Source organism: Pseudorasbora parva, chromosome 8 (assembly GCF_024679245.1).
Source record: "Pseudorasbora parva isolate DD20220531a chromosome 8, ASM2467924v1, whole genome shotgun sequence".
In the NCBI taxonomy this organism is placed as follows: Eukaryota; Metazoa; Chordata; class Actinopteri; order Cypriniformes; family Gobionidae; genus Pseudorasbora; species Pseudorasbora parva.
In genome coordinates, this window is record NC_090179.1 from 871,186 (window position 1) to 895,789 (window position 24,604).

The 24,604-nt window shown below is 42.5% G+C and overlaps 2 protein-coding genes across 3 annotated transcripts in view; one reads left to right on the top strand and one right to left on the bottom strand.

The window, feature by feature from the left end:
• The window catches only part of mfsd1 (major facilitator superfamily domain containing 1), a 40,727-nt gene that overhangs the window by 14,855 nt on the left and 1,268 nt on the right, over positions 1-24,604 (top strand). The window contains exons 8-16 of one of the 2 annotated variants that reach the window (XM_067449924.1): positions 5,474-5,572; positions 5,659-5,770; positions 5,922-5,978; positions 10,514-10,670; positions 11,957-12,054; positions 17,550-17,662; positions 19,404-19,451; positions 19,531-19,582; positions 21,323-21,682. In XM_067449924.1, coding sequence (XP_067306025.1) covers positions 5,474-5,572; positions 5,659-5,770; positions 5,922-5,978; positions 10,514-10,670; positions 11,957-12,054; positions 17,550-17,662; positions 19,404-19,451; positions 19,531-19,582; positions 21,323-21,326 — 740 coding nt within the window. In that variant the 3' untranslated portion in view covers positions 21,327-21,682. Of the gene's footprint in view, positions 1-5,473; positions 5,573-5,658; positions 5,771-5,921; positions 5,979-10,513; positions 10,671-11,956; positions 12,055-17,549; positions 17,663-19,403; positions 19,452-19,530; positions 19,583-21,322; positions 21,683-24,604 lie in introns of those variants that run through there. The other variant, XM_067449923.1, reaches the window with a different exon arrangement.
• LOC137084940 (golgin subfamily A member 6-like protein 25) lies at positions 14,623-15,270 on the bottom strand (the record flags this gene model as incomplete). Its single annotated transcript, XM_067451505.1, has 2 exons — positions 14,623-14,919; positions 14,950-15,270. Coding segments are annotated over 2 exons (618 nt in total), but the record flags the coding sequence as incomplete, so codon positions are not given.

Consider the following 24,604-nt stretch of genomic DNA (forward strand, 5'->3'; position numbering starts at 1 on the left):
TCCTGACAGAACACAGACCGACTGAACGACACTTTAAGCAGAACATCTCAAATGGAGATTGATAAAATGCAGCTTACTTGTTTATTTGGTGTTTTCAGAGCTCGTGTTTGTGCGGTTGCCAGATTTCAGTAATTAAATCCCCCAAACAGAGCTTTTCTGTGAAAAAAAACACATCCGGTGTTTTACCTAAACATGTCCAATGTGGCAACTCTTGCGCGCGCGCTGGTGATCTGAAAACACCAATAAACAAGTAACCTGCATTTCAGCAATCTCCATTGACTATCGTTTTAACTTATATGGTGGTAAAGGTGACGTTTGCTAGAAGGATTGAGTGAACGATCTGTAAGCAAAGTATCTACGGTTGTATTTTGTAATACAAAATAATATTACCCTTTGTCATTAGACACACTATTTAGTTTTGTATGGTACTTGGTGTTTCTTATTGTTACTGTACTAGCATCTTGCGTTATCTAGACAATGCGGTCTCTCTAAGAAACTTTCAATTTAATCAGAAATTGTAACATGTTTATAAACAATAATATGCTTATTTTTTAACGTGCTTATAAACAATTATAACAGTCAATAAGTGGATAAATCGCTACTTACTGCTTGCAGGAATACCCCTTTCTTCAGTTTAAGACGATGAGCGAAGCTTGCTTGAAATGGGCCGAACAAACGAACGATCTTGAATTAAATTGTTGTGGCATCGGATTATAAACCTCAACCGTGACTGTTGACATTTTTTATCTGTGGGAAGGGTAGACGAGTCTCCTGAACAGCCCGAACATGAAGTGTGTCCATGAGAGCAGCTTGTTTTGATGATCGCTCCCATTTCCGCCTGACAGTGAACATGTTTGGACAGATGCAAATGTTGTGGGCGTGCACATAAATGATCCCCAACGCTTGCGTCACGGTTGGGTTTATGCTGAGAAGCAGTTTTTTTTCCCGTGGAGTTTTGGATTTACGAGATGTACATCAGAAGGAGGAGGCGATGGTGTTTGAGACTCACAGTATGTGATGTCCATGTGCTGAACTCTTATTATTTCACCACGGCAAGGTTAATTCAGTTTTTCATTCTAGGGCACCTTTTGAGTGAGTTTGTGCTTAAAACATGAATAAAATACCTGTTATTGGGTATGAAAATTGCTTACATTTATTCTTATTTGTTCTTGTTTTAGGCATAATCACTTTCACAAGACTTCCCATCTCAAACTTTAAGATGTATTATTCTTTTTTTTCTTTTTTTTAATTAATCAAAAAGTTATGGAGATCTGTTGGAAATGGTATTCTTAAGCTTTGACGTGTCACTTATACAACTCATTGTGTGCTTTGACATTTAAATTTAGAGAACATATGAACACATTTAGAGAAGTGTTATGTTCCCTTCAGTTTATTCCTTAACCTTTCTTAAATTGCTCTTAATAAGGTATTACATTTTCCTTCATAAGTCCTGCAGAAACCCTGAAAGCATTTGCATTTGTGCTGTATGAGCGAGTTTATTTGCGTAGTGTGTTTCCCACAGTTTCACTTGTTTATAATGACTGTCACTATAATATATATGTGTTTTATCGTTACTTTTTTCTGTCTTGTTCTGTTCAGAAAACCATTACATTTAAAGGATTTCTTGTGGAATGAGAGGAAATGAGAGGAACTCAAAATGCAGTTGTGCTCAAAAGTTTACACACCCCTTATAGAATCTGCATTGTTAACATATAGTCAACATAATCGTGGAATTTATAAAAATGACCTTGTTCATAAGTTTGCAAACATCTGTTATTTGAAACCCGCTTATTCTTATTCAAAAAAATAAATAAAATAAAACATGCAATTTTAACCCTTCCACTCGTAGAGGTCACGACAGTGGGCTGCTATTCAAAAAGCATTTTCTGGGTTTGGATGGCATAGTTGCTCATCAACCTCTTCAGTGGACCTAGTGAATCCTCCTATACACTGCCACCAGGTGGCCAGCCGTTGTATGGCGATTATTTCTTTTCAATTTCTCCCCTCCTCCAAACCAAGATTGCAGATGGCCAGTTAGATATGCCAATTTCTCTGTAATATCCATCCATTTCTTTTATCATAAGACACTCATGCAGGCAAAAAATACAATAAAATCAGATCATGGTTACATTTTCTAAGTACCGGTAATGATTTTAGAGTGGGAAACCATTCTGATTATAGTATATTCTGACTATAGTGGACCTCATGCATCAATAGCTATATTTCAGCTACAAATCATATTATTATAGTGACTGTTGTTTCTTGAAAATGCTTCCTCTGCACTAACTTTTTTGACTGTAAATAAATGTAGTTTGTATGTATTAGATTGCAATTTGCATTCTGATTACATAAAGCAGGTTACGCTACTCGTAACATTAGAAATGTAATCTGATTACATAATCATTATTCGTATAGGAAGTATAGTATTGCGTACCATTGCTATGCAGATGATCTTCAGTTTTATTTTCCTGTGAGCTTAAATAAAACCTGCTCGCTACACAAAGTACAGGTATGTTATAGTGACATAAAACTTTCTAATATTTTTTGTAACACAGTTAACAGATTTTCCTTAGTTGTCAGTTATAATCATCAAAATTAAAAGAAATAAACATTTGAAATATATATCAGTCAAATCCATCCATCATCTTCCGCTTATCCGGGGCCGGGTCGCGGGGGCAACAGTCTAAGCAGAGACGCCCAGACTTCCTTCTCTCTGGCCACTTCCTCCAGCTCCTCCGGACATAATAGACATAATCCCTCCAGCGTGTCCTGGGTCTTCCCCGGGGCCTCCTCCCGGTGGGACGTGCCCGGAACACCTCCCTGGGAAGGCGTCCAGGAGGCATCCAAAATAATAGATGCCCGAGCCACCTCAGCTGGCTCCTCTCGATGTGAAGGAGCAACGGCTCTACTCTGAGCTCCTCCCGAGTGACCGAGCTTCTCACCCTATCTCTAAGGGAGCGCCCAGCCACCCTGCGGCGAAAGCTCATTTCAGCCGCCTGCATCCGGGATCTTGTCCTTTCGGTCATGACCCACAGCTCATGACCATAGGTGAGAGTAGGAACGTAGATTGACCGGTAAATCGAGAGCCTCGCCTTACGGCTCAGCTCCTTCTTCACCACGACAGACCGGTACATCGCCCGCATTACTGCAGATGCTGCACCGATCCGTCTGTCAATCTCCCGTTCCATCCTTCCCTCACTCGTGAACAAGACCCCAAGATACTTAAACTCCTCCACTTGAGGCAAGAACTCTCCACCAACCTGAAGTGAGCAAGCTACCCTTTTCCGACTGAGAACCATGGCCTCGGACTTGGAGGTGCTGATTCTCATCCCAGCCGCTTCACACTCGGCTGCAAACCGTCCCAGTGCATGTTGAAGGTCCCGGTCTGAGGTTGCCAACACGACAACATCATCTGCAAAGAGCAGTGATGAAATCGCGTGGTCCCCAAACCGGACACTCTCCGGCCCTTGGCTGCGTCTAGAAATTCTGTCCATAAAAATTATGAACAGAACCGGTGACAAAGGGCAGCCCTGCCGGAGACCAACATGCACCGGGAACAATTTGACCTACTGCCGGCAATGCGAACCAAGCTCCTGCTCTGGTCGTAAAGGGACCGTACTGCCCTAAGCAAGGGGCCCCGGACCCCATACTCCCAGAGCACCCTCCACAGGGTGCCACGGGGAACACAGTCGAATGCCTTCTCCAAATCCACAAAGCACATGTGGACTGGTTGGGCAAACTCCCATGAACCCTCCAGCACCCTGTGAAGGATATAGAGCTGGTCCAGCGTTCCACGACCGGGACGAAAACCACACTGCTCCTCCTGAATCCGAGGTTCCACTATCGGCCGAATTCTCCTCTCCAGTACCCTGGCATAGACTTTCCCAGGGAGGCTGAGGAGTGTGATCCCCCTGTAGTTGGAACACACTCTCCGGTCCCCCTTCTTGAAAAGAGGGACCACCACCCCGGTCTGCCAGTCCATAGGCACTGTCCCCAAAACAAATCAACTTTTTGATGATATTCTAATTATATGACCAGCACTTACTTTAATGTGCAGATTAAATGGATATTTCCGTTTAATGGAAATTGTCATTTTCTCACCCTGAGTTTGGTAACTCCAAACCTGTTATTCATCTTTACAAATAAAGACATTTTTAATGAAACCTGAGATTTCCATCCCTCCATTGATGATCCATATGAATGGATAGGCTTAGCCCAAGTTTTCTGAAGAGACACGATGAACAGGTTTGATTTATATAAACTCTGATCAGCGCACACACCTGGGGCCTATTGCTCAAAACTAGGATAAGGGATTAAGTTGGGATATTTTGGTGACGCTTTCTCAATTTATCCACTAATATAGTTATCTTTCGTTGTCGTTCTTGGTGTGATTGGCCTTCAGGGTATGTTTACATGACAGCTGTGTACTAAATTTTACATACAGATGACAAGATCACCAAGATATCCCGGCTTAATCCCTTATCCTACTTTTGTGCAATAGGCCCCCAGCACATCAAATATGGCAAACAGAAGCTCAAGCGTTTCGTGCTTTAGAAACCACAGAGTTTTGGGTAAATAGGCTGTATATGGAGAAGCATTTCAATCAAAATATGCTCATTTGTGAAGATGAACAAAAGTCTTCTGGGTTGATTGACAGATTTTTCTCTTTTAGGTGAAAAGCTGAGAGCGTCTGCTGTTGTTTCTCTTGTGTTGGCTGTTAGTAATGTGGTGTGTGAAGAGTTGTGTCAGTGTGTGTGTGGTGGTCTCCAGAGGTGGACAGTAACTCAGCTCATTTACTCGAGTACTGTACTTAAGTACACTTTTTGAGTATCTATACTTTACTTGAGTATTATTTTTTCTGTAAACTTATGACTTTAACTTTACTAACATTTGGGACAAATATCGTCCTTTTTACTCCTCTACATTTCTATCAAGGTCCTCGAAGTGGAAAGTCGTTTCTGTCGCAGCTTTGAAAGTCAGCGGATGATTTTTTTCTTCTTTTAAAGGTGTTTGGGTTTTTGCAGAAAGCCTTTCAGGAATCACTCTTGTAGAGTCTCGTGAAGTTCAATGATTTTACAGCATTTATTAAACACTGATTTATAGTTTAGAGCAAAATGGAAGAAGACGGATGTCCAAATGCTCATTTAGTGGAGTATTCACATAATCAAAGTTGATTCTGTCTTCAGTGAAGGTGAACAGTGTGAGAATATCAGATGTGTATCAGTGTATTGGATCCGTGCATTCGTTCTTAAAGTGGCAGCAGCTTTATAAAGAGCTTTGTAACTTTTCTACAAGTATTTAAATGAGAACGTAATAATACATTTACTTAAGTAATGAAGTTGTTTACTTTGTCCACCTCTGACGGTCTCTGTAGTGTGGTGTGTGAAGTGTTCTGTCAGTGTGTGTGACGGTCTCTGTAGTGTGGTGTATGAAGAGTTGTGTGAGTGTGTGACGGTCTCTGTGGTGTTTGCAGCGGCGTCCACGTGTCTGTTCTCGCTCATATGTGCTCTGGTTCTGGGTTTCCTGGACAGACGGGCGGAGAAGATCCTTAAGAAGGAGCAAGGCAAAACTGGTAAGAGGACGCTCAGTGCAATCTCAATGTATCTTCAGCACAGTGTGTTTTAGAGAAGTGTGTGTGTGTGTGTGTGGCTCATGTAGGGGAAGTCATCAAGCTGACCGACGTCAAGGACTTTTCCTTCTCTCTATGGCTCATCTTCATCATCTGCGTGGCGTATTACGTGGCCATCTTCCCGTTTATTGGACTGGGCCAGTGAGTTTCTGTCTTGTTGAATTTTCATATCAAAAATCAAGTGCACAGAATTTAAAATGGGTTTTAATACTTGACATAAACAGATAATCTTCTGTACATGCACATCATTACGATAAATGGGTTTAAATAATGTTCATGTCTTCACAAACAGAGTTTTCTTCATCGAGAAGTTCGACTTCACTACTGTCCAGGCCAGAGCCATCAACAGGTACATCATGCATGCACTCACACACACACACACACACACACACATCCACATGCACACACACACTTATTTACACTCACACACACACACACACACACACACACACACACACACACACACACACATTTACTCACAAGCACACACATATACATACGCACACACTTACTCACACACACTTACACTCACAGACACACTATCTCACACGCACACTCTTACACACACACACACACTATCTCACACACGCATGCACACACATACATACGTACACGCACTTACACGCTCTCTCTCACACACCACAAACACACACAAATACACAGACACACATTCACTCAAAAGTATGCAAACACACACACACACACACAGACATACATACATATACATACACACACACATACACACACATACACAAACAGACATTCACACACACACAAATACTAAATTTTATATGCGCGACTTAACATGATTATTGTGGATGATTCGATATGCATATTGTCCTAAAAGTATTGTTTGTCTTTATAATCTTTCGTCATTCCTGGTAAGATGCCCTTCACACACTGACACCAGAACACCAGTAAACTCAGTGATGTCAGTCATTGGAAACGCTTCAAATGCTGTGCTGTTTACTTCCTCTTTCAGATCTGGAGAAGCGCTTTAGTTTTACTATCCGGACAGTCTGACAGATTTTCAAAACCAATTTTTGATTGAAACCAGTTATAAGGATCAATATAATTGGTCAAAATATAACTATTTGAAAATTTGAGGGTGCAAAAAAATCTAAATATTGAGAAAATCTCCTTTAAAGTTGTCTAAATGTAGTCCTTTGCAATGCATATTACTAATAATAGTACATTTGTGATATATTTACGGTTGGACATTTACAAACCTGATTCCAAAAAAGTTGGGACACTGTACAAATTCTGAATAAAAAAGGAATGCATTAATTTACAAATCTCATAAACTTATATTTTATTCACAATAGAATATAGATAACGCATCAAATGTTGAAAGTGAGACATGAAATGTCATGCCAAATATTGGCTCATTTGGGATTTCATGAGAGCTACACATTCCAATAACGTTGGGACAGGTGGCAATAAGAGGCCGGGAAAGTTAAATGAGGAACAGCTGGAGGACCAATTTTCTAATTATTAGGTCTATTGGCAACATGATTGGGTATAAAAGAGCCTCTCAGAGTGGCAGTGTCTCTCAGAAGATGGGCAGAGGATCACCAATTCCCCCAATGCTGCGGCGGACAATAGGGGAGCAATATCAGAAAGGAGTTTCTCAGAGAAAAACTGCAGAGAGTTTGAAGTTATCATCATCTACAGCGCATATCATCCAAAAGATTGAGAGAATCTGGAACAATCTCTGTGTGTAAGGGTCAAGGACAGAAAACCAAACTAGATGCCCGGGATCTTTTTTAGATATGAAAAAAGCCACATCTAAACATGATCCAGTAGCGCAGGCATTTTCTTTGGCCCAAGGATTATTTAAAATGGACTGTGGCAAAGTGGAAAACTGTTCTGTGGTCAGACGAATCAAAATTTGAAGGTCCTTTTGGAAAACTGGGACGCCTTTGACCCATACAATGTATTGTTGGCTATTGCCACAGCTATACCCGTGAGCAGTGTTGTGCAAGTTACTTCCAAACTGTAATATATTATAGATTACTTATTACTGCTATTTAAAAGTAATTCTTTACATTACAATATTACTGTCTCAGAATTGTAATGCGTTACATTACTGCTGTATTACTTTTGAGTTACTTTCACCAAAATAACTACAGAAGTAGCTCTTAACATTCTCAAACGTAGGCAGAGAGCATTTTACATCCAGTCGAAGGCGATACGATGAAGCATAATGGCATGGGCTATCCAGGCTAACAATAGAGAATTGGCAAAAAAGTGAATGCTCAAGACAATGCAAGAAATCATGACGATCCAACTCTGTTATAAGTATTATTTTAGAGGTAAAGTGATTATCTGGCAATATCTGGGAATAGCTTAGGTCTGTTCATAGACACAACAGAACTGTGTAAACTCTAAGTTATGACAATAACTTTCTTTTCTTATTGTTGCGACATAGCTGCGAGATAGTTATTTCAGTTTTAGACAAAGGTTGCATTTGACTAGCCTACGTTCTTCTCCTTATCTCTGATAAACTAAGCAATGCGCATCCATCTCGCGAATGTACAGTTGGGATGAGACAGTGGGGACATTTTCCCACCAGTTAATCAAAGTGTGATGACATCACCGGTATCTGGGCTTTTAAATCACTAGTCTATCTAACCGAAAGGAACATGCGCACCGCCGCTTGGGCATTAATAACGGGAGCGGATGCAAAGCGAGTGCTTTCAATGAATTCCTATAAAAGTTAAGCTTCCATATGAACTGAAAACGCGCCAGTGCGCGCACACCGTGAATGACAGCTCGTTAGTAAATGCGCGCTCTGTGCGGCCAAGCAGATTTGAGTTTTGGTTTAGAATTAGCCTATTATTCTTAATGAAATACACAACACAATGACAAACCCCCTTTAAAAGGCGCTTTTACATTTCACTTTGAAACCAAATCTTGCGCGATCCTCTGTCAGCTCAAGATCACACGTTCGGATCATGCAGCAGACATCCGTTCCGTTTTTATTTGTACGGTCTGTTCTCTAACTGAACTAAATTACTTTATTATTATAAAAAATCTAAACGACGGTGTCACGGTGTGCAGTAGTCTTATTCTGTCATCTTCAGCCAAGTGTTGTTTATAGACATTAGGCCTATAGTTTGGCTCAGCAGCGCGCGCCTCGTCTCTCGTCCGTTCTTCGACGTGCTTGTCGTTGTGCTATTCTTTGAAACGACAGAGCCTTTAAACCTTCTTTAGCCACTTTTCCACTGGCCAGCGCGTGCACAGAGACTGAAATCATGCCTGCGGCACTTCTGTAAAATCCGCAATAAACACGTACGCCTACGCCTTCACTGGACTATATCACACAATATACAAAAGCACACCAGCAAGAGCGAGATGAATTGAAGTATTGAATTGAAGGAAAATGAAGTAAATCGCTATACAAAAATATATCAGAAGCTGTCATTTAGTATTTAATGACTAACCTGGACACCACATGCGGCTATTGAATGAACACGAACAGGTAATAACTTGCATTTTTCATGCGTTAATGTATGGCGCCTTTTTTTCCTTTTCCTTTTTCGTTTTATTGTATTGTTTTGGGGGGGTGGGGAAACGCAAGCGTTACTGAAAATGTACCGAGTAAAATATTACTGAAAATTGAGTAATGCCTTACACTACTGCGTTACAGCAAAAAGTAATAAGTTACTGTAATGTATTACTTTTGTAATGCGTTACTCCCAACACTGCCCGTGAGATGCAGGACTGCTTTTAAGGTTCAGAGTCACATATTTGCATGAGGTCAAAACTAGGGCTGCACGTTTTCAAGTTTTTCATTAACCGTTAACCGAGGCCCTTAGCGGTTAATACTCGGTTAACCATAGTGTGCGTCAGGGTTATTATTTTTAGTTTATTAATTTGACGACCGCCATCTCCGTAGTGAACGCGCCTATATAGAGAAATGCACATCATGGGTTACATAATCAGAGAGTAGCCTATTTCTTTTCGTTTTAAATTGTTAAAAGACATTTCAAGTTTCTTTAGATCTAGTTCATGTCTGTGAGGCGTACGCTGAGTTTCGTTAAATTAGGATGAGATGCGCTCCAGTTCACGAGCAATGCACGTGGCCGCGAGGTGAGGGCGCCTGCATGATTAGGGCATGTAGTAAAATATGCAGCCGAGAATGATTCACACAGACAGCGTTTGACTCGCGCGGCTGCTGAGCCTCTCCCGGCAGAGAGTTCAAGCATCTGTGGACTCGTTCCTTCAGCCCTGGCCATCTTGCTTTCAGTCCGCGATCAGCTTTTTTGTTTTCTTCATTACAGTTAAAGTAACGTCTGCTTTTCTCTAGTCATTCACAAGTTTCTTACTTCAAACTTTCTTTCTTCTGCTCCGTTATGCACAGCGTGCGCGGCTCCCTCTCTGCTTCTGCCCTAATGCGACTTATAGTCCAGTGCGATGTTTGTTATTTTCCTCTTCATGACGCATATTTTGGCTGATGCGACTCATACTCCGGAGCGACTTATAGCCTGAAAAATGCGGTAAGCACTGCATTGCAATACTTGCATTTTGCCCCGTCACTCTCATTTTTAAAGTGCTCCCACGCTTTCTTTGCCCGCTTAGAAAGCTGGTCATGACTTCTTCTTGTGGATATTACAAATGTCTGGCAGCGCTCTTGCGGTCTCTAGGGGTTCAAACATATATTACATCTAAATTCAAAGCACGTCATTGACGCCACTTAACCGAGTAAAATGTTTCACTCGGTTACACAATTTTTAACGGTTAATCGGTCAATCGGTTAACCATGGACACCCCTAGTCAAAACAGTGAAATTACAGTAATTTTATTGAGTTTTTTTTCAACTTAAAGTGCTCGCTTGACACTGTAGCTGTAACTGCACATCTGTGACTCTGTGTATCGCAGTATCGTGTACATCATCTCGGCTCCTGCGTCTCCTCTGCTGGGCTTTCTGGTTGACAGGACCGGCCGAAACGTGCTGTGGGTTCTTCTGGCCGTCATCACCACGCTCCTCTCACACATGATGCTGGCCTTCACCTTCTGGAACCCCTGGATTGCCATGGTAAGCTTTCCTGAGGAGCCTTCATATTAGGGGTGGGATGTTTCTCGGGAAAAGATCTAACCATTCGATTCTCCACTAAAACTCCCAAAACTCACGCACGCTGTGAGAAGGTGTGTGTGTGCGTGTGCGCACCCAACTGAAGTGCGGCGCAGATAGCATGCAAATATTGGGTTATCTTTCACGTCTTGTGCTTGAACACACAAATTTACACAGAAACTGTGTGACTGTGTACTGATGTGCATTATGTCTTAAAGGGACAGAAGCCTAATATTCCTACTGTCTGTGGTTTTAATGTTAATCAAACAACAAATGATACAGAAATCAATCACTGCTCTTGACTGAATAGCTTTTGCAACTTCAGTGATGATTCATCTTTATTTAAAGGGTGAGTTCACTCAAAAATTAAGATTAGCCCATGATTTACTCGCCCTCAAGTCATCCTAGGTGTAAATGACATTCTTCTTTCAGACAAATACAATCAGAGTTATATTTAAAAAATGTCCTGGCTCTTCAGGCTTTATAATAATGTCAGTGAATTGTTGAGTCCATACAAGTACATCTATGCATCATAAAAGTGCATCCATCCATCAAAAAAGTGAATCTATCCCTTATAAAAGTGCATCCATCCTTCATAAGTGCATCTATCCATCATAAAAGTGTATATATCAATCAAAAGTGCATCTATCCATTATAAAAGAGCATCTATCATCATAAAAGTCAATATATCCATCATATAACTGCTCTACTCGGCTCCGGGCGTTAATAAAGGCCTTCTGAAGCGAATCAATCTGTTTGTGTGAGAAAAATTTCCATATTTATAAAGTAAATCATCTAGCCACCAGATCTAGCCAGATTTCTATGGATCTAGCCTTCCATATTCTACTTACAGAAAAATTGTAGCGCCTCCTGCAGTTCAAAATGCTTACGCTAGGTCAGACTAGTATAACTGTTGTGCAATGTTCTTTATTCAATTTCTGTACCTGAGAAGCATTTTATTTTAAATGCATCTTTGCTCTGTTGTATGTATTTGTGCTGTTGCTTGTAGTTTGACTTTGTTGTTGTTATTACATTTTTTTGACAAATGTCCTAATTGCCTTGAACATGTCACATACCAATCTGTACCGGTACTGTGAAGCTAAAACTGTGATGATAACCGAACCGTGAGTAATGTTAACAATTCCACCCCTACTTCTAGTTCATTAACTGTGTGTGTGTGTGTGTGTGTGTGTGTGTGTGTGTGTGTGTGTGTGTGTGTGTGTGTGTGTGTGTGTGTGTGTGTGTCTCAGTGTCTTCTAGGGTTGTCATATTCTCTGCTGGCCTGTGCTCTCTGGCCCATGGTGGCGTTTGTGGTGCCGGAGCATCAGCTGGGCACCGCGTATGGATTGTAAGTCTCTCTCCTGATGTTCCTCATCCCTCTCCTCATCCCTCTCCTGATGTTCCTCATCCCTCTCCTGTTGTTCCTCATCCCTCTCCTGATGTTCCTCATCCCTCTCCTCATCCCTCTCCTGATGTTCCTCATCCCTCTCCTGTTGTTCCTCATCCCTCTCCTCATCCCTCTCCTGATGTTCCTCACCCCTCTCCTCATCCCTCTCCTGATGTTCCTCACCCCTCTCCTCATCCCTCTCCTGATGTTCCTCACCCCTCTCCTCATCCCTCTCCTGATGTTCCTCATCCCTCTCCTGTTGTTCCTCATCCTTCTCCTGATGTTCCTCATCCCTCTCCTGATGTTCCTCATCCCTCCCTGATGTTCCTCATCCCTCTCCTGTTGTTCCTCATCCCTCTCCTCATCCCTCTCCTGATGTTCCTCACCCCTCTCCTCATCCCTCTCCTGATGTTCCTCACCCCTCTCCTCATCCCTCTCCTGATGTTCCTCATCCCTCTCCTGTTGTTCCTCATCCCTCTCCTGATGTTCCTCATCCCTCTCCTGTTGTTCCTCATCCCTCTCCTCATCCCTCTCCTGTTGTTCCTCATCCCTCTCCTCATCCCTCTCCTGTTGTTCCTCATCCCTCTCCTCATCCCTCTCCTGATGTTCCTCACCCCTCTCCTCATCCCTCTCCTGATGTTCCTCACCCCTCTCATCATCCCTCATCTGTTGTTCCTCATCCCTCTCCTGTTGTTCCTCATCCCTCATCTGTTGTTCCTCATCCCTCTCCTGTTGTTCCTCATCCCTCTCCTGATGTTCCTCATCCCTCTCCTCATCCCTCTCCTGTTGTTCCTCATCCCTCTCCTGATGTTCCTCACCCCTCTCATCGTCCTTCATCTGTTGTTCCTCATCCCTCTCCTATTGTTCCTCATCCCTCTCCTGTTGTTCCTCATCCCTCTCCTCTTGTTCCTCATCCCTCTCCTATTGTTCCTCATCCCTCTCCTGATGTTCCTCACCCCTCTCCTCATCCCTCATCTGTTGTTCCTCATCCCTCTCCTATTGTTCCTCATCCATCTCCTGATGTTCCTCATCCCTCTCCTGTTGTTCCTCACCCCTCTCCTCATCCCTCTCCTGTTGTTTCTCATCCCTCTCCTGTTGTTTCTCATCCCTCTCCTGTTGTTCCTCATCCCTCTTCTGTTGTTCCTCACCCCTCTCCTCATCCCTCTCCTGTTGTTTCTCATCCCTCTCCTGATGTTCCTCATCCCTCTCCTGATGTTCCTCATCCCTCTCCTGATGTTCCTCATCCCTCTCCTGATGTTCCTCATCCCTCATCTGTTGTTCCTCATCCCTCTCCTGTTGTTCCTCATTCCTCTTCTGTTGTTTCTCATCCCTCTCCTGTTGTTCCTCATCCCTCTCCTCATCCCTCTCCTGTTGTTCCTCATCCCTCTTCTGTTGTTCCTCACCCCTCTCCTCATCCCTCTCCTGTTGTTCCTCATCCCTCTCCTGTTGTTTCTCATCCCTCTCCTGTTGTTCCTCATCCCTCTTCTGTTGTTCCTCACCCCTCTCCTCATCCCTCTCCTGTTGTTTCTCATCCCTCTCCTAATGTTCCTCATCCCTCTCCTGATGTTCCTCATCCCTCTCCTGATGTTCCTCATCCCTCTCCTGATGTTCCTCATCCCTCATCTGTTGTTCCTCATCCCTCTCCTGTTGTTCCTCATTCCTCTCCTGTTGTTCCTCATTCCTCTCCTGTTGTTCCTCATCCCTCTTCTGTTGTTCCTCACCCCTCTCCTCATCCCTCTCCTGTTGTTCCTCATCCCTCTCCTGTTGTTCCTCATCCCTCTCCTGTTGTTCCTCATCCCTCTTCTGTTGTTCCTCACCCCTCTCCTCATCCCTCTCCTGTTGTTTCTCATCCCTCTTCTGTTGTTCCTCACCCCTCTCCTCATCCCTCTCCTGTTGTTCCTCATCCCTCTCCTGTTGTTCCTCATCCCTCTTCTGTTGTTCCTCACCCCTCTCCTCATCCCTCTCCTGTTGTTCCTCATCCCTCTCCTGTTGTTTCTCATCCCTCTCCTGTTGTTCCTCATCCCTCTTCTGTTGTTCCTCACCCCTCTCCTCATCCCTCTCCTGTTGTTTCTCATCCCTCTCCTAATGTTCCTCATCCCTCTCCTGATGTTCCTCATCCCTCTCCTGATGTTCCTCATCCCTCTCCTGATGTTCCTCATCCCTCATCTGTTGTTCCTCATCCCTCTCCTGTTGTTCCTCATTCCTCTCCTGTTGTTCCTCATCCCTCTTCTGTTGTTCCTCACCCCTCTCCTCATCCCTCTCCTGTTGTTCCTCATCCCTCTCCTGTTGTTTCTCATCCCTCTCCTGTTGTTCCTCATCCCTCTTCTGTTGTTCCTCACCCCTCTCCTCATCCCTCTCCTGTTGTTCCTCATCCCTCTTCTGTTGTTCCTCACCCCTCTCCTCATCCCTCTCCTGTTGTTCCTCATCCCTCTCCTGTTGTTTCTCATCCCTCTCCTGTTGTTCCTCATCCCTCTTCTGTTGTTCCTCACCCCTCTCCTCATCCCTCTCCTGTTGTTTCTCATCCCTCTCCTAATGTTCCTCATCCCTCTCCTGATGTTCCTCATCCCTCTCCTGATGTTCCTCATCCCTCTCCTGATGTTCCTCATCCCTCATCTGTTGTTCCTCATCCCTCTCCTGTTGTTTCTCATCCCTCTCCTGTTGTTCCTCATCCCTCTTCTGTTGTTCCTCACCCCTCTCCTCATCCCTCTCCTGTTGTTCCTCATCCCTCTCCTGTTGTTTCTCATCCCTCTCCTGTTGTTCCTCATCCCTCTTCTGTTGTTCCTCACCCCTCTCCTCATCCCTCTCCTGTTGTTTCTCATCCCTCTCCTAATGTTCCTCATCCCTCTCCTGATGTTCCTCATCCCTCTCCTGATGTTCCTCATCCCTCTCCTGATGTTCCTCATCCCTCATCTGTTGTTCCTCATCCCTCTCCTGTTGTTCCTCATTCCTCTTCTGTTGTTTCTCATCCCTCTCCTGTTGTTCCTCATCCCTCTCCTCATCCCTCTCCTGTTGTTCCTCATCCCTCTTCTGTTGTTCCTCACCCCTCTCCTCATCCCTCTCCTGTTGTTCCTCATCCCTCTCCTGTTGTTTCTCATCCCTCTCCTGTTGTTCCTCATCCCTCTTCTGTTGTTCCTCACCCCTCTCCTCATCCCTCTCCTGTTGTTTCTCATCCCTCTCCTAATGTTCCTCATCCCTCTCCTGATGTTCCTCATCCCTCTCCTGTTGTTCCTCATCCCTCTTCTGTTGTTCCTCACCCCTCTCCTCATCCCCCTCCTGTTGTGTCTCATCCCTCTCCTGATGTTCCTCATCCCTCTCCTGATGTTCCTCATCCCTCTCCTGATGTTCCTCGCCCCTCTCCTGATGTTCCTCATCCCTCATCTGTTGTTCCTCATCCCTCTCCTGTTGTTCCTCATCCCTCATCTGTTGTTTCTCATCCCTCATCTGTTGTTCCTCATCCCTCATCTGTTGTTCCTCATCCCTCATCTGTTGTTCCTCATCCCTCATCTGTTGTTCCTCATCCCTCCCCTGATGTTCCTCACCCCTCTCCTCATCCCTCTCCTGATGTTCCTCATCCCTCTCCTGATGTTCCTCGCCCCTCTCCTGATATTCCTCATCCCTCATCTGTTGTTCCTCATCCCTCTCCTGTTGTTCCTCATCCCTCATCTGTTGTTTCTCATCCCTCTCCTGTTGTTCCTCATCCCTTATCTGTTGTTCCTCATCCCTCATCTGTTGTTCCTCATCCCTCTCCTGTTGTTCCTCATCCCTCTCCTGTTGTTCATCATCCCTCTCCTGTTGTTCCTCATCCCTCTTCTGTTGTTCCTCACCCCTCTCCTCATCCCTCATCTGTTGTTCCTCATCCCTCTCCTGTTGTTCCTCATCCCTCTTCTGTTGTTCCTCATCCCTCATCTGTTGTTCTTCATCCCTCATCTGTTGTTTCTCATCCCTCATCTGTTGTTCCTCATCCCTCTCCTGTTGTTCATCATCCCTCTCCTGTTGTTCCTCATCCCTCTTCTGTTGTTCCTCACCCCTCTCTTCATCCCTCTCCTGATGTTCCTCATCCCTCTCTTCATCCCTCTCCTGTTGTTCCTCATCCCTCTCATGATATTCCTCATACCTCTCCTGTTGTTCCTCATCCCTCTCCTCATCCCTCCTCATCCCTCTCCTGATGTTCCTCATCCCTCTCCTGTTGTTCCTCATCCCTCTTCTGTTGTTCCTCACCCCTCTCCTCATCCCTCTCCTGTTGTTCCTCATCCCTCTCCTGTTGTTCCTCATCCCTCTCCTGATGTTCCTCATACCTCTCCTGTTGTTCCTCATCCCTCTCCTGTTGTTCCTCATACCTCTCCTGTTGTTCCTCATCCCTCCTCATCCCTCTCCTGATGTTCCTCATCCCTCTCCTGATGTTCATCATCCCTCTCCTGTTGTTCCTCATCCCTCTCCCCATCTCTCTCCTGTTGTTTCTCATCCCTCTCCTCATCCCTCTCCTGTTGTTCCTCATCCCTCTCCTCATCTCTCTCCTGTTGTTCCTCATCCCTCTCCTCATCTCTCTCCTGTTGTTCCTCATCCCTCTCCTGTTGTTCCTCATCCCTCTCCTGTTGTTCTTCATCCCTCTCCTCATCCCTCTCCTGTTGTTCCTCATCCCTCTCCTCATCTCTCTCCTGTTGTTCCTCATCCCTCTCCTCATCTCTCTCCTGTTGTTCCTCATCCCTCTCCTCATCTCTCTACTGTTGTTCCTCATCCCTCTCCTCATCTCTCTCCTGTTGTTCCTCATCCCTCTCCTCATCCCTCTCCTATTGTTCTTCATCCCTCTCCTCATCCCTCTCCTGTTGTTCCTCATCCCTCTCCCCATCTCTCTCCTGTTGTTCCTCATCCCTCTCCTCATCTCTCTCCTGTTGTTCTTCATCCCTCTCCTCATCTCTCTCCTGTTGTTCTTCATCCCTCTCCTCATCCCTCTCCTCATCTTTTTCCTGTTGTTCTTCATCCCTCTCCTCATCCCTCTCCTCATCTCTCTCCTGTTGTTCCTCATCCCTCTCCTCATCCCTCTCCTGTTGTTCTTCATCCCTCTCCTCATCCCTCTCCTGTTGTTCCTCATCCCTCTCCTCATCTCTCTCCTGTTGTTCCTCATCCCTCTCCTCATCTCTCTCCTGTTGTTCCTCACCCCTCTCCTCATCCCTCTCCTGTTGTTCCTCATTCCTCTCCTGTTGTTCCTCATCCCTCTCCTGTTGTTCTTCATCCCTCTCCTCATCCCTCTCCTGTTGTTCCTCATCCCTCGCCTCATCTCTCTCCTGTTGTTCCTCACCCCTCTCCTCATCCATCTCCTATTGTTCCTCATCCCTCTCCTGTTGTTCCTCATCCCTCTCCTGTTGTTCTTCATCCCTCTCCTCATCCCTCTCCTGTTGTTCCTCATTCCTCTCCTGATGCAGCTGATGTTGTGTAGTAATGCTCTGATGTGTTTGCAGCATGCAGTCCATTCAGAACCTGGGTCTGGCCGTCATGTCGATGGCTGCAGGAAGCATCTTGGACAACAAAGGTTACCTCTTCCTTGAGGTCTTTTTCATCGCCTGCCTGTGTAGTGAGTATCTACACTTTATTGTTTTCCTGAGACTGTAAGCTGTTTGAAAGACAAATCCTCTATTGAGCCTGGACAAATCTGGATGATGCAAATATATTTTGCTCCTTTAAACTGTATAAAATACTTGCATAAAATATTTATCCATAAGTCACGGTTGACTAGCTTTTATTCAATAAACTGACTTCGATGATGGCCAACAAACGTGCCTTCTGATGGACGCAACCTTTGAAATGAGACGCAGTGATTGGTCCGTTATTAGGAGCCCTGAGAAAGTGACCGTGGTGAAAATCATGGCACTGACCAACTTTAATAGACATCACCTGACCATAAACAGAAGCCCTGCACATGAAAATACACTAGATTTCATGGTCACAGATTAAAAATCAAGCATTCCTTCCCATGAAAAATGAATTCATGGCCATGATTAATTTCTTTCCTGGTTTTAAGTCAGTTGTGGTCATGTCTTCTGTACGGAGCGCCGCACATGACATTTGGGGGGAAACACAAGCCGTGATTTAAGAATTCAGTCTCACAACTTATTTATTTGTCTCCTCTTGTTAATTGACTTGCATCATGGTCACGTTTTACCTAAAATAAGTAGGTTGTGGAAACAAACTCTTAATTTGTGGCCATGATATCTTGTTTTCTTGTGCAAGAAAGAATCTGGGCCCCCTTCTTTCAGAAGATGAGTGTTTTTCTTTTTCTTTTGAAGATTAATAAGACAATTAAATCATTTATTAATTAAAATGTATATTATTTCAAGTAACGTTTTTGCACCCACTTGCACTTAAACTTTTTGAATTAGGTCTTTTGACACATCTGCGACCAACAATCATCTCTAATATTTTGTTTGGCCTATTCTGATTTGTAAGGAAACTTCCATCTTTTTAACGTCTTAATCCCTAATTTTCTTTTACATTTTACACTTTCGTGCTCCTGACAGGTGCTTCTTTCCATCCATTGTGTTCTCTTTTTTGTGTGTGCGATTAACATGTAATGTGCTATATTTTGAAGTGACGAGAGACCGAGCTCATGTTCACTTCTTACTTTCTATAGTTCATAGATTTTAATTTGATTTTACTACAATGTTATTAGTTAACGTATTAGTGTAAGGCGTATATGTCTATGTCTATGTATACTACTGAATTATATTTATGCAGTAATTATTCATTTATTAACATTTTGAGCATAGACCTGAAAATTAAATGTGCAGCTTAATCATTAATGCTTTGGAGCACAGACTTGAGTTTGGCCTCTCTTTCAAGACTAAAAAGTGAATTTGAGTGCACAAAATACCATTTTAAATTTTTATATAACATCTTTTTTTCCCGAAACACATTTTACTCTAAAACTGTGAGGAACATCAAAGCCAATTTGAGGTTGATATATTAAAAAAAAAAACTTTCCGTGAGATGTTTGGGGGCAGTACCAAACTCTTCCACTAGATGAAATTAGTCTCCCAATCATTGCCAATGCACTTAACCTTTTCAAATCGTCTGTCCGTCCACACAGCAGGTGCCAAAAGCCTTTACCACATTTCGTAACATTCTGATGAAGTAAAAAACTAAACGTAAAATCTTTTGGTCAAAAATGTCATTCTGAATCAAACATTGCAAGTCAAACTCTGAGATGTGCTGATGATGGTGGGTGTGTGTGTGTGTGTGTGTGTGTGTGTGTGTGTGTGTGTGTGTGTGTGTGTGTGTGTGTGTGTGTGTGTGTGTGTGTGTGTGTGTGTGTTCAGTGGCTCTGCTTGCCGTGGTGTTGCTGTATCTGTATGATTATTACACAGGTAAGGTCAGCGTTCACTCCAGATGTATTCCGCCTGTAACGGGCAGTTATTCACACACTTCCTTCACTTTTGTTCTCAGAGGGAGAGCTGAACCTGTCAGCCTCGACACGAGCCAGACGACTCAAATCTGAGTGAGTAAATTTAGCATCTCGCCTTCACCTCAGACAGCAGCTCCAAAACATATCTGGACATGTCCGAAAATATAATTTGTTTGCAAGAAAGATCCTCAGACATACTATTCAAGCAAAACAGTTGACAGAAATGAAGCATTGCTGCAATGTGATGAACGACGCCTGTGCTTCCTCTGCTAGGAGAGAAAAGTAAACACCAAAGTTGTAGTTTGGTCTATCTCAGTCCATAAAGAACACATGATTCATATTTCACCCTCAAAAGTTGATTTGTGACACTAATTTCAAGACAATTCAGCACTTTTTACCCTGAAGTTCTTATTTTATGTGACTTAAGTGTCCAGATATGGTTTGGCACTGCTGTATGTTCTATAGCGTGCGTCTTCAGAAAGCTTTCCTGTAGCTCAACTAGTAGAGCATTGCTCTAGCAACGCCAAGGTCATGGGTTCGATTCCCAGGGAAAGCAAGAAATGACAATAATGTAAAAATGTGTACCTTGAATGCAATGTAAGTCGCTTTGGATAAAAGCGTCTGCCAAATGCATAAATGTAAATGTAAATGTAGCTTTTAAATCACGTGTTGCTTCATATGGTATATACCACGTCCTTTGGGAAAAGCTGCAAACTATTTAACGTTTTAGCTCTATGACGGCATCATGGGCAGGGCTGCATGATTAGGGGAAAAAATCCAGTTGTGATTTTTCTGGTTAAAATGTGAGATTTGTTTAAATAAAATAAAACAATTATAATAATTAAGAATTGTTGTGCTCGATTGTATGGCTGCACAATTTGTCCCATAATGTTGTGCTTATATATTACCATGACTTATAATAATTATGATTATTGCAAAATAGCAATATGAAACAAAATAAGAAATTTAACACTTATTTTTATTATTAAAAATAAAAGGAGTATTTAAGAATAAATATAACAGTTCGAAAATAATATAATTTTTATTTTACAAAAACTGCAGGGTTACCTGTTAACCTGAGTAAATCAAAATGTTCATTTTTGGGAGAACTAACCCTGGAAGTCTCCCATTGTAACCCGTGGTGGTTAAGTGATGTTCAGCCACAAGATGGCGCCAGACTGTCGACAACAGTCTTAAGAATATAAGTAGCCCCGCTCAAGATAACTTGATACCCAGATGTGTTATTCATTTTGCTGGTTGTTATCTGGGAATTATCTGCGATTGACCAATCAGAATCAAGTATTCCACAGAGCCGTGTAATAAAAGGAAATATCAAACGCTCAACTAACGAAATAAAGTGAGTTAAAACGTTATAAAGCATTGTCTTTTGTTGGACAACAGGTTTATGAACGCTTTGCATGACGTTTGTGAAGATGTTTGACGCGTGTTGCTTTTTCAAACGCACGCTCTTCACTGGCACACTGGGCATATATTTCATTAATAATCAGGGAAACACGCCAAGCCAAATGTGGATTTGATTAACCCGTGTAGCCCTAATCATGAGCCCGTTTTAAAATGGCTGCCAGCAACATTCTGCTGCCTTACTTTCTTTTGACAGCTTATCATGTAATCCCACAATCACTTTGTCAATGCTAGTAAACCAGAAGAAATATGGGTTGACATGTTTCATTCAGGACGGTATTAGCAACTGAGTCTCTCTGTGAAGAAGCTTCTCACTTCTGTGTACGTTTCCATGCTCCGCGTGTGTGTGTGTGTGTGTGTGTGTGTGTGTGACGGGTGTTCTGCTGTCTCATGTGCTGTGCTGTATTTCAGGTGAAGGCTCTTCTGCACTGCGTCCCTCTCCTCACTGACCGCTTTACCCACAATCCTTTAAACGAGCACCGGACAGCCCGGACGAGTCCTGAGCCCACGGACAGACAGCACCCAAACCACTAGGAAGGATTTGAAATGATCTTGTGACATTATAATCATTTTATTATATTCACTATATTCCATTTTAAATGTCAAATTCTTGTTACTGTAATGTACAAAAAATGATACTTCATGACCGTATTTGTTTTACTACCTGTAATTAATTAATTAATTGATTTTAAGATTTTGAAGAAACTGCGCCTCGGCAGGATTATTTTAATCGCTGTATTATTGGGTTAGATTTCATGAAAATAATGTCACAAGGTCCTAAGATATTCTCAATGTATTCTTCCCCCTTTTCTTTCTTTCTTTCTTTCTTTCTTTCTTTCTTTCTTTCTTTCTTTCTTTCTTTCTTTCTTTCTTTCTTTCTTTCTTTCTTTCTTTCTTTCTTTCTTTCTTTCTTTCTTTCTTTCTTTCTTTCTTGTTTTGGGATGAAATCTGACGCAGATTTATTGACGAGGTCCAGCCGATGTCTCAGGGAACGCATCTTGAACATTATGACCCCCAGAGCTTTTTGTGTCTAGAAGCCCATTCCGGCCTTTGAGACGAGAGAAGTATTCAGGGTCCAGTCACACCATTGACCAGCTCTCGTTCTCAAACCTCCTTTAGTACTTCACAAAAGCGTCGCCATCTGACAGACTGAGTGCACTTTTATCAGCGTCAGTGTGTGGCCTGGTTGAGCCTTCATCCGGATCGACTGATGCTGCTCATTGGAGCTGGCTCCTGTCTTAACTCGGCTTATTTGTATGTTTTTTTAAGTTTTAATCATTTTAATATTTCTGGTTTGTTTTGCACAGTACCATTGGGTTTCACTTGAATGACTGTATTCCCAAAAAAACGTACATTTTAGGGTCAATGTAAAACTGACTGTTTACCACCTGTCTTTGGGCCTGTTCACTAAGTTCAGTGTGTTTACATTGAGAAACAATGGAAAATTATCGCAAAACTTGTTCTGTGTGAACGGCCCCGTTCTCATAAATATTGCAAATGCCATTTCAAAATGACTTTAAGGCTTTTTTCTGAATGATTTATCATGTTTCTTTTGTAATTTAGTTATGAAACTCTAGAGGGCGCAGGCTGACCGGTCCTTTACAATCTGCAAGCAATCATTATTAACGCATGGCACAAGCCGATTGGCTCCGTATATCCTGCAGCCAATGAGATTGCCGGTTCAGCGTTTGAACAGTCTGGCTGAGTGTTTGCTGTAACCCCTCGACCTCCCCAGCTCCACCTGCCTGTAAACGCTCGGAGTTGATGTAAATGTATTAATCCAGCAGATCTTATAGGCTCACAGCAGCGGGTCTGTTAGCAGAAGCTCTGCCAAGACTATTCATGAACATGCTGAAACTATTTCAAGTGTTGTCATGATTGAAAGGCAGATCGTCATGGTCAGAATTCTTGCCCTCTTGGTAAATATGAACAAGGAAACATGTAAAAATAAATCTTAATTGTTAATCATTTTTATCGTTTATTATTACAAAAATCAAACCTTTCGTTGAAGTAAAACAATTGAAGATGTGGGGAAAATCTCATCATGAAATAAATGTGTTTTTCCCCAAAACATTTTGACCACAATTATTGTCACCTAATCTTCTCCTATAATGTCTGATGAGTTTGGAGATCAGAGACCGTTCCTCTACACACAATCTGTCCAGATCCTTCATATTCCCAGCTCTTCTCTTCAGTTCATCGCTCATTCTCTAGGGTTCAGGTCAGAAGCTTCAGTTGTGCTCAGGGACACATCTGTGTGTTGATTTTGATGTTTGTTTTGGATCATTGTCTTGATGGAAGATTCACCCACGGCCAACTATAATTTCTAGCAGAGAACGGAGGGTTTTGAGTTTTTATCTGTTGGTATTTGCTCGAATCCATGATACCATATATCTGAAAGAGATATCCAGGACCTCCAGCAAATAAACAGGCCCACAACATTAAAGAGCCAGCGGTATATTTAACCGTGGGCATGGGGTGCGTTTTCTTCCTGTTTGCAGCCTCTGGTAGACTCATTTTTAAAAAGCTCTTTTTATAGTTTGATCTGAACACAGAAGCAGATCCTGTCTGAAGCTCCAGTCGTGTCTGACATCTGAATATGCTGGAGTTTGTGTCTGGATGAGCGAGGAGGAAGCCTCACAAACAACATGTGGTGATGTAGGGCTTGTTTGATTTATTATTATTTTATTTTTTTTACTAATCTCTACGATTCTCCATCGCTGATCTTAGAGGGTCTTTGTCCACTCAAACTCTCCTCGCCGTGCATTCGGACGATATAGACACGTCAGATTCAGAACATCTTCAGCTGATTGGGTCTTCTTAGTTATGGCCCTGATCTCCAGTGCTTTAGCTGTGTCCTTACAGACACTTTGTATTTTGTAAAGCTTGTTCTGCACATCCGATCTATATTCTCTGGTTTTACTCGTTGTGATGAATGATTAAGGGAACTTGGCCTTTAGTGCTTCCTTATACTCCTGTGAAACAGGAAGTCATGGCTGGACAATTTCATGTTCATAGTCACCCTGGTGTGCTAAACTTGTGTTAAATATACGTTAGAGATATTTTACTCATAACTCTAGAGGTGCTAATAATTGTCAAGTGAGATATCAAGTGTTTTGGAGAAGAGCATTTATTTCATAATGTGATTTATCTCATTAAATCACACACACACTTTCCATTCTTTTACTTCAATGAAAGTTTAGTTTTTGTAGATTTTTTTTAATAAAAGATTTATAATTTATTTGTACCGATTATATTTACCAAGGGGGACAATAAATCTGACATATGCACAATTAAATTTTGACAGCATTGCATTTTGCTTTAAAATACAGTGGAATATGAACAGTAGCAAACATGTTTTCTATCAGAAGAATTTAGGGTAAAATATGAAATATGACCCGTCGTGATGTATTTGACAGCGTCATGAGATTCATACATGTATTTGCCTATATAATCTGTAGTGTAATTATGGCTTCAGCTTCATTTCTATGTAATCTTTTATTGTTCAGCTTGTAATGCTGTATTTTAAATACTTTTTTGATATGCATTTTTTTATGAGCTAATGTACAATGAGTTTGATTCTGACAGCGCAGCAACAAGACTATTGACTGGTCTTCACCCTCGTTCTGTCACTGATCTCTTGTAATAATAAAAAAGGAGATGTATGGTTTTGTTTTCTGATTTGTGTGTGAA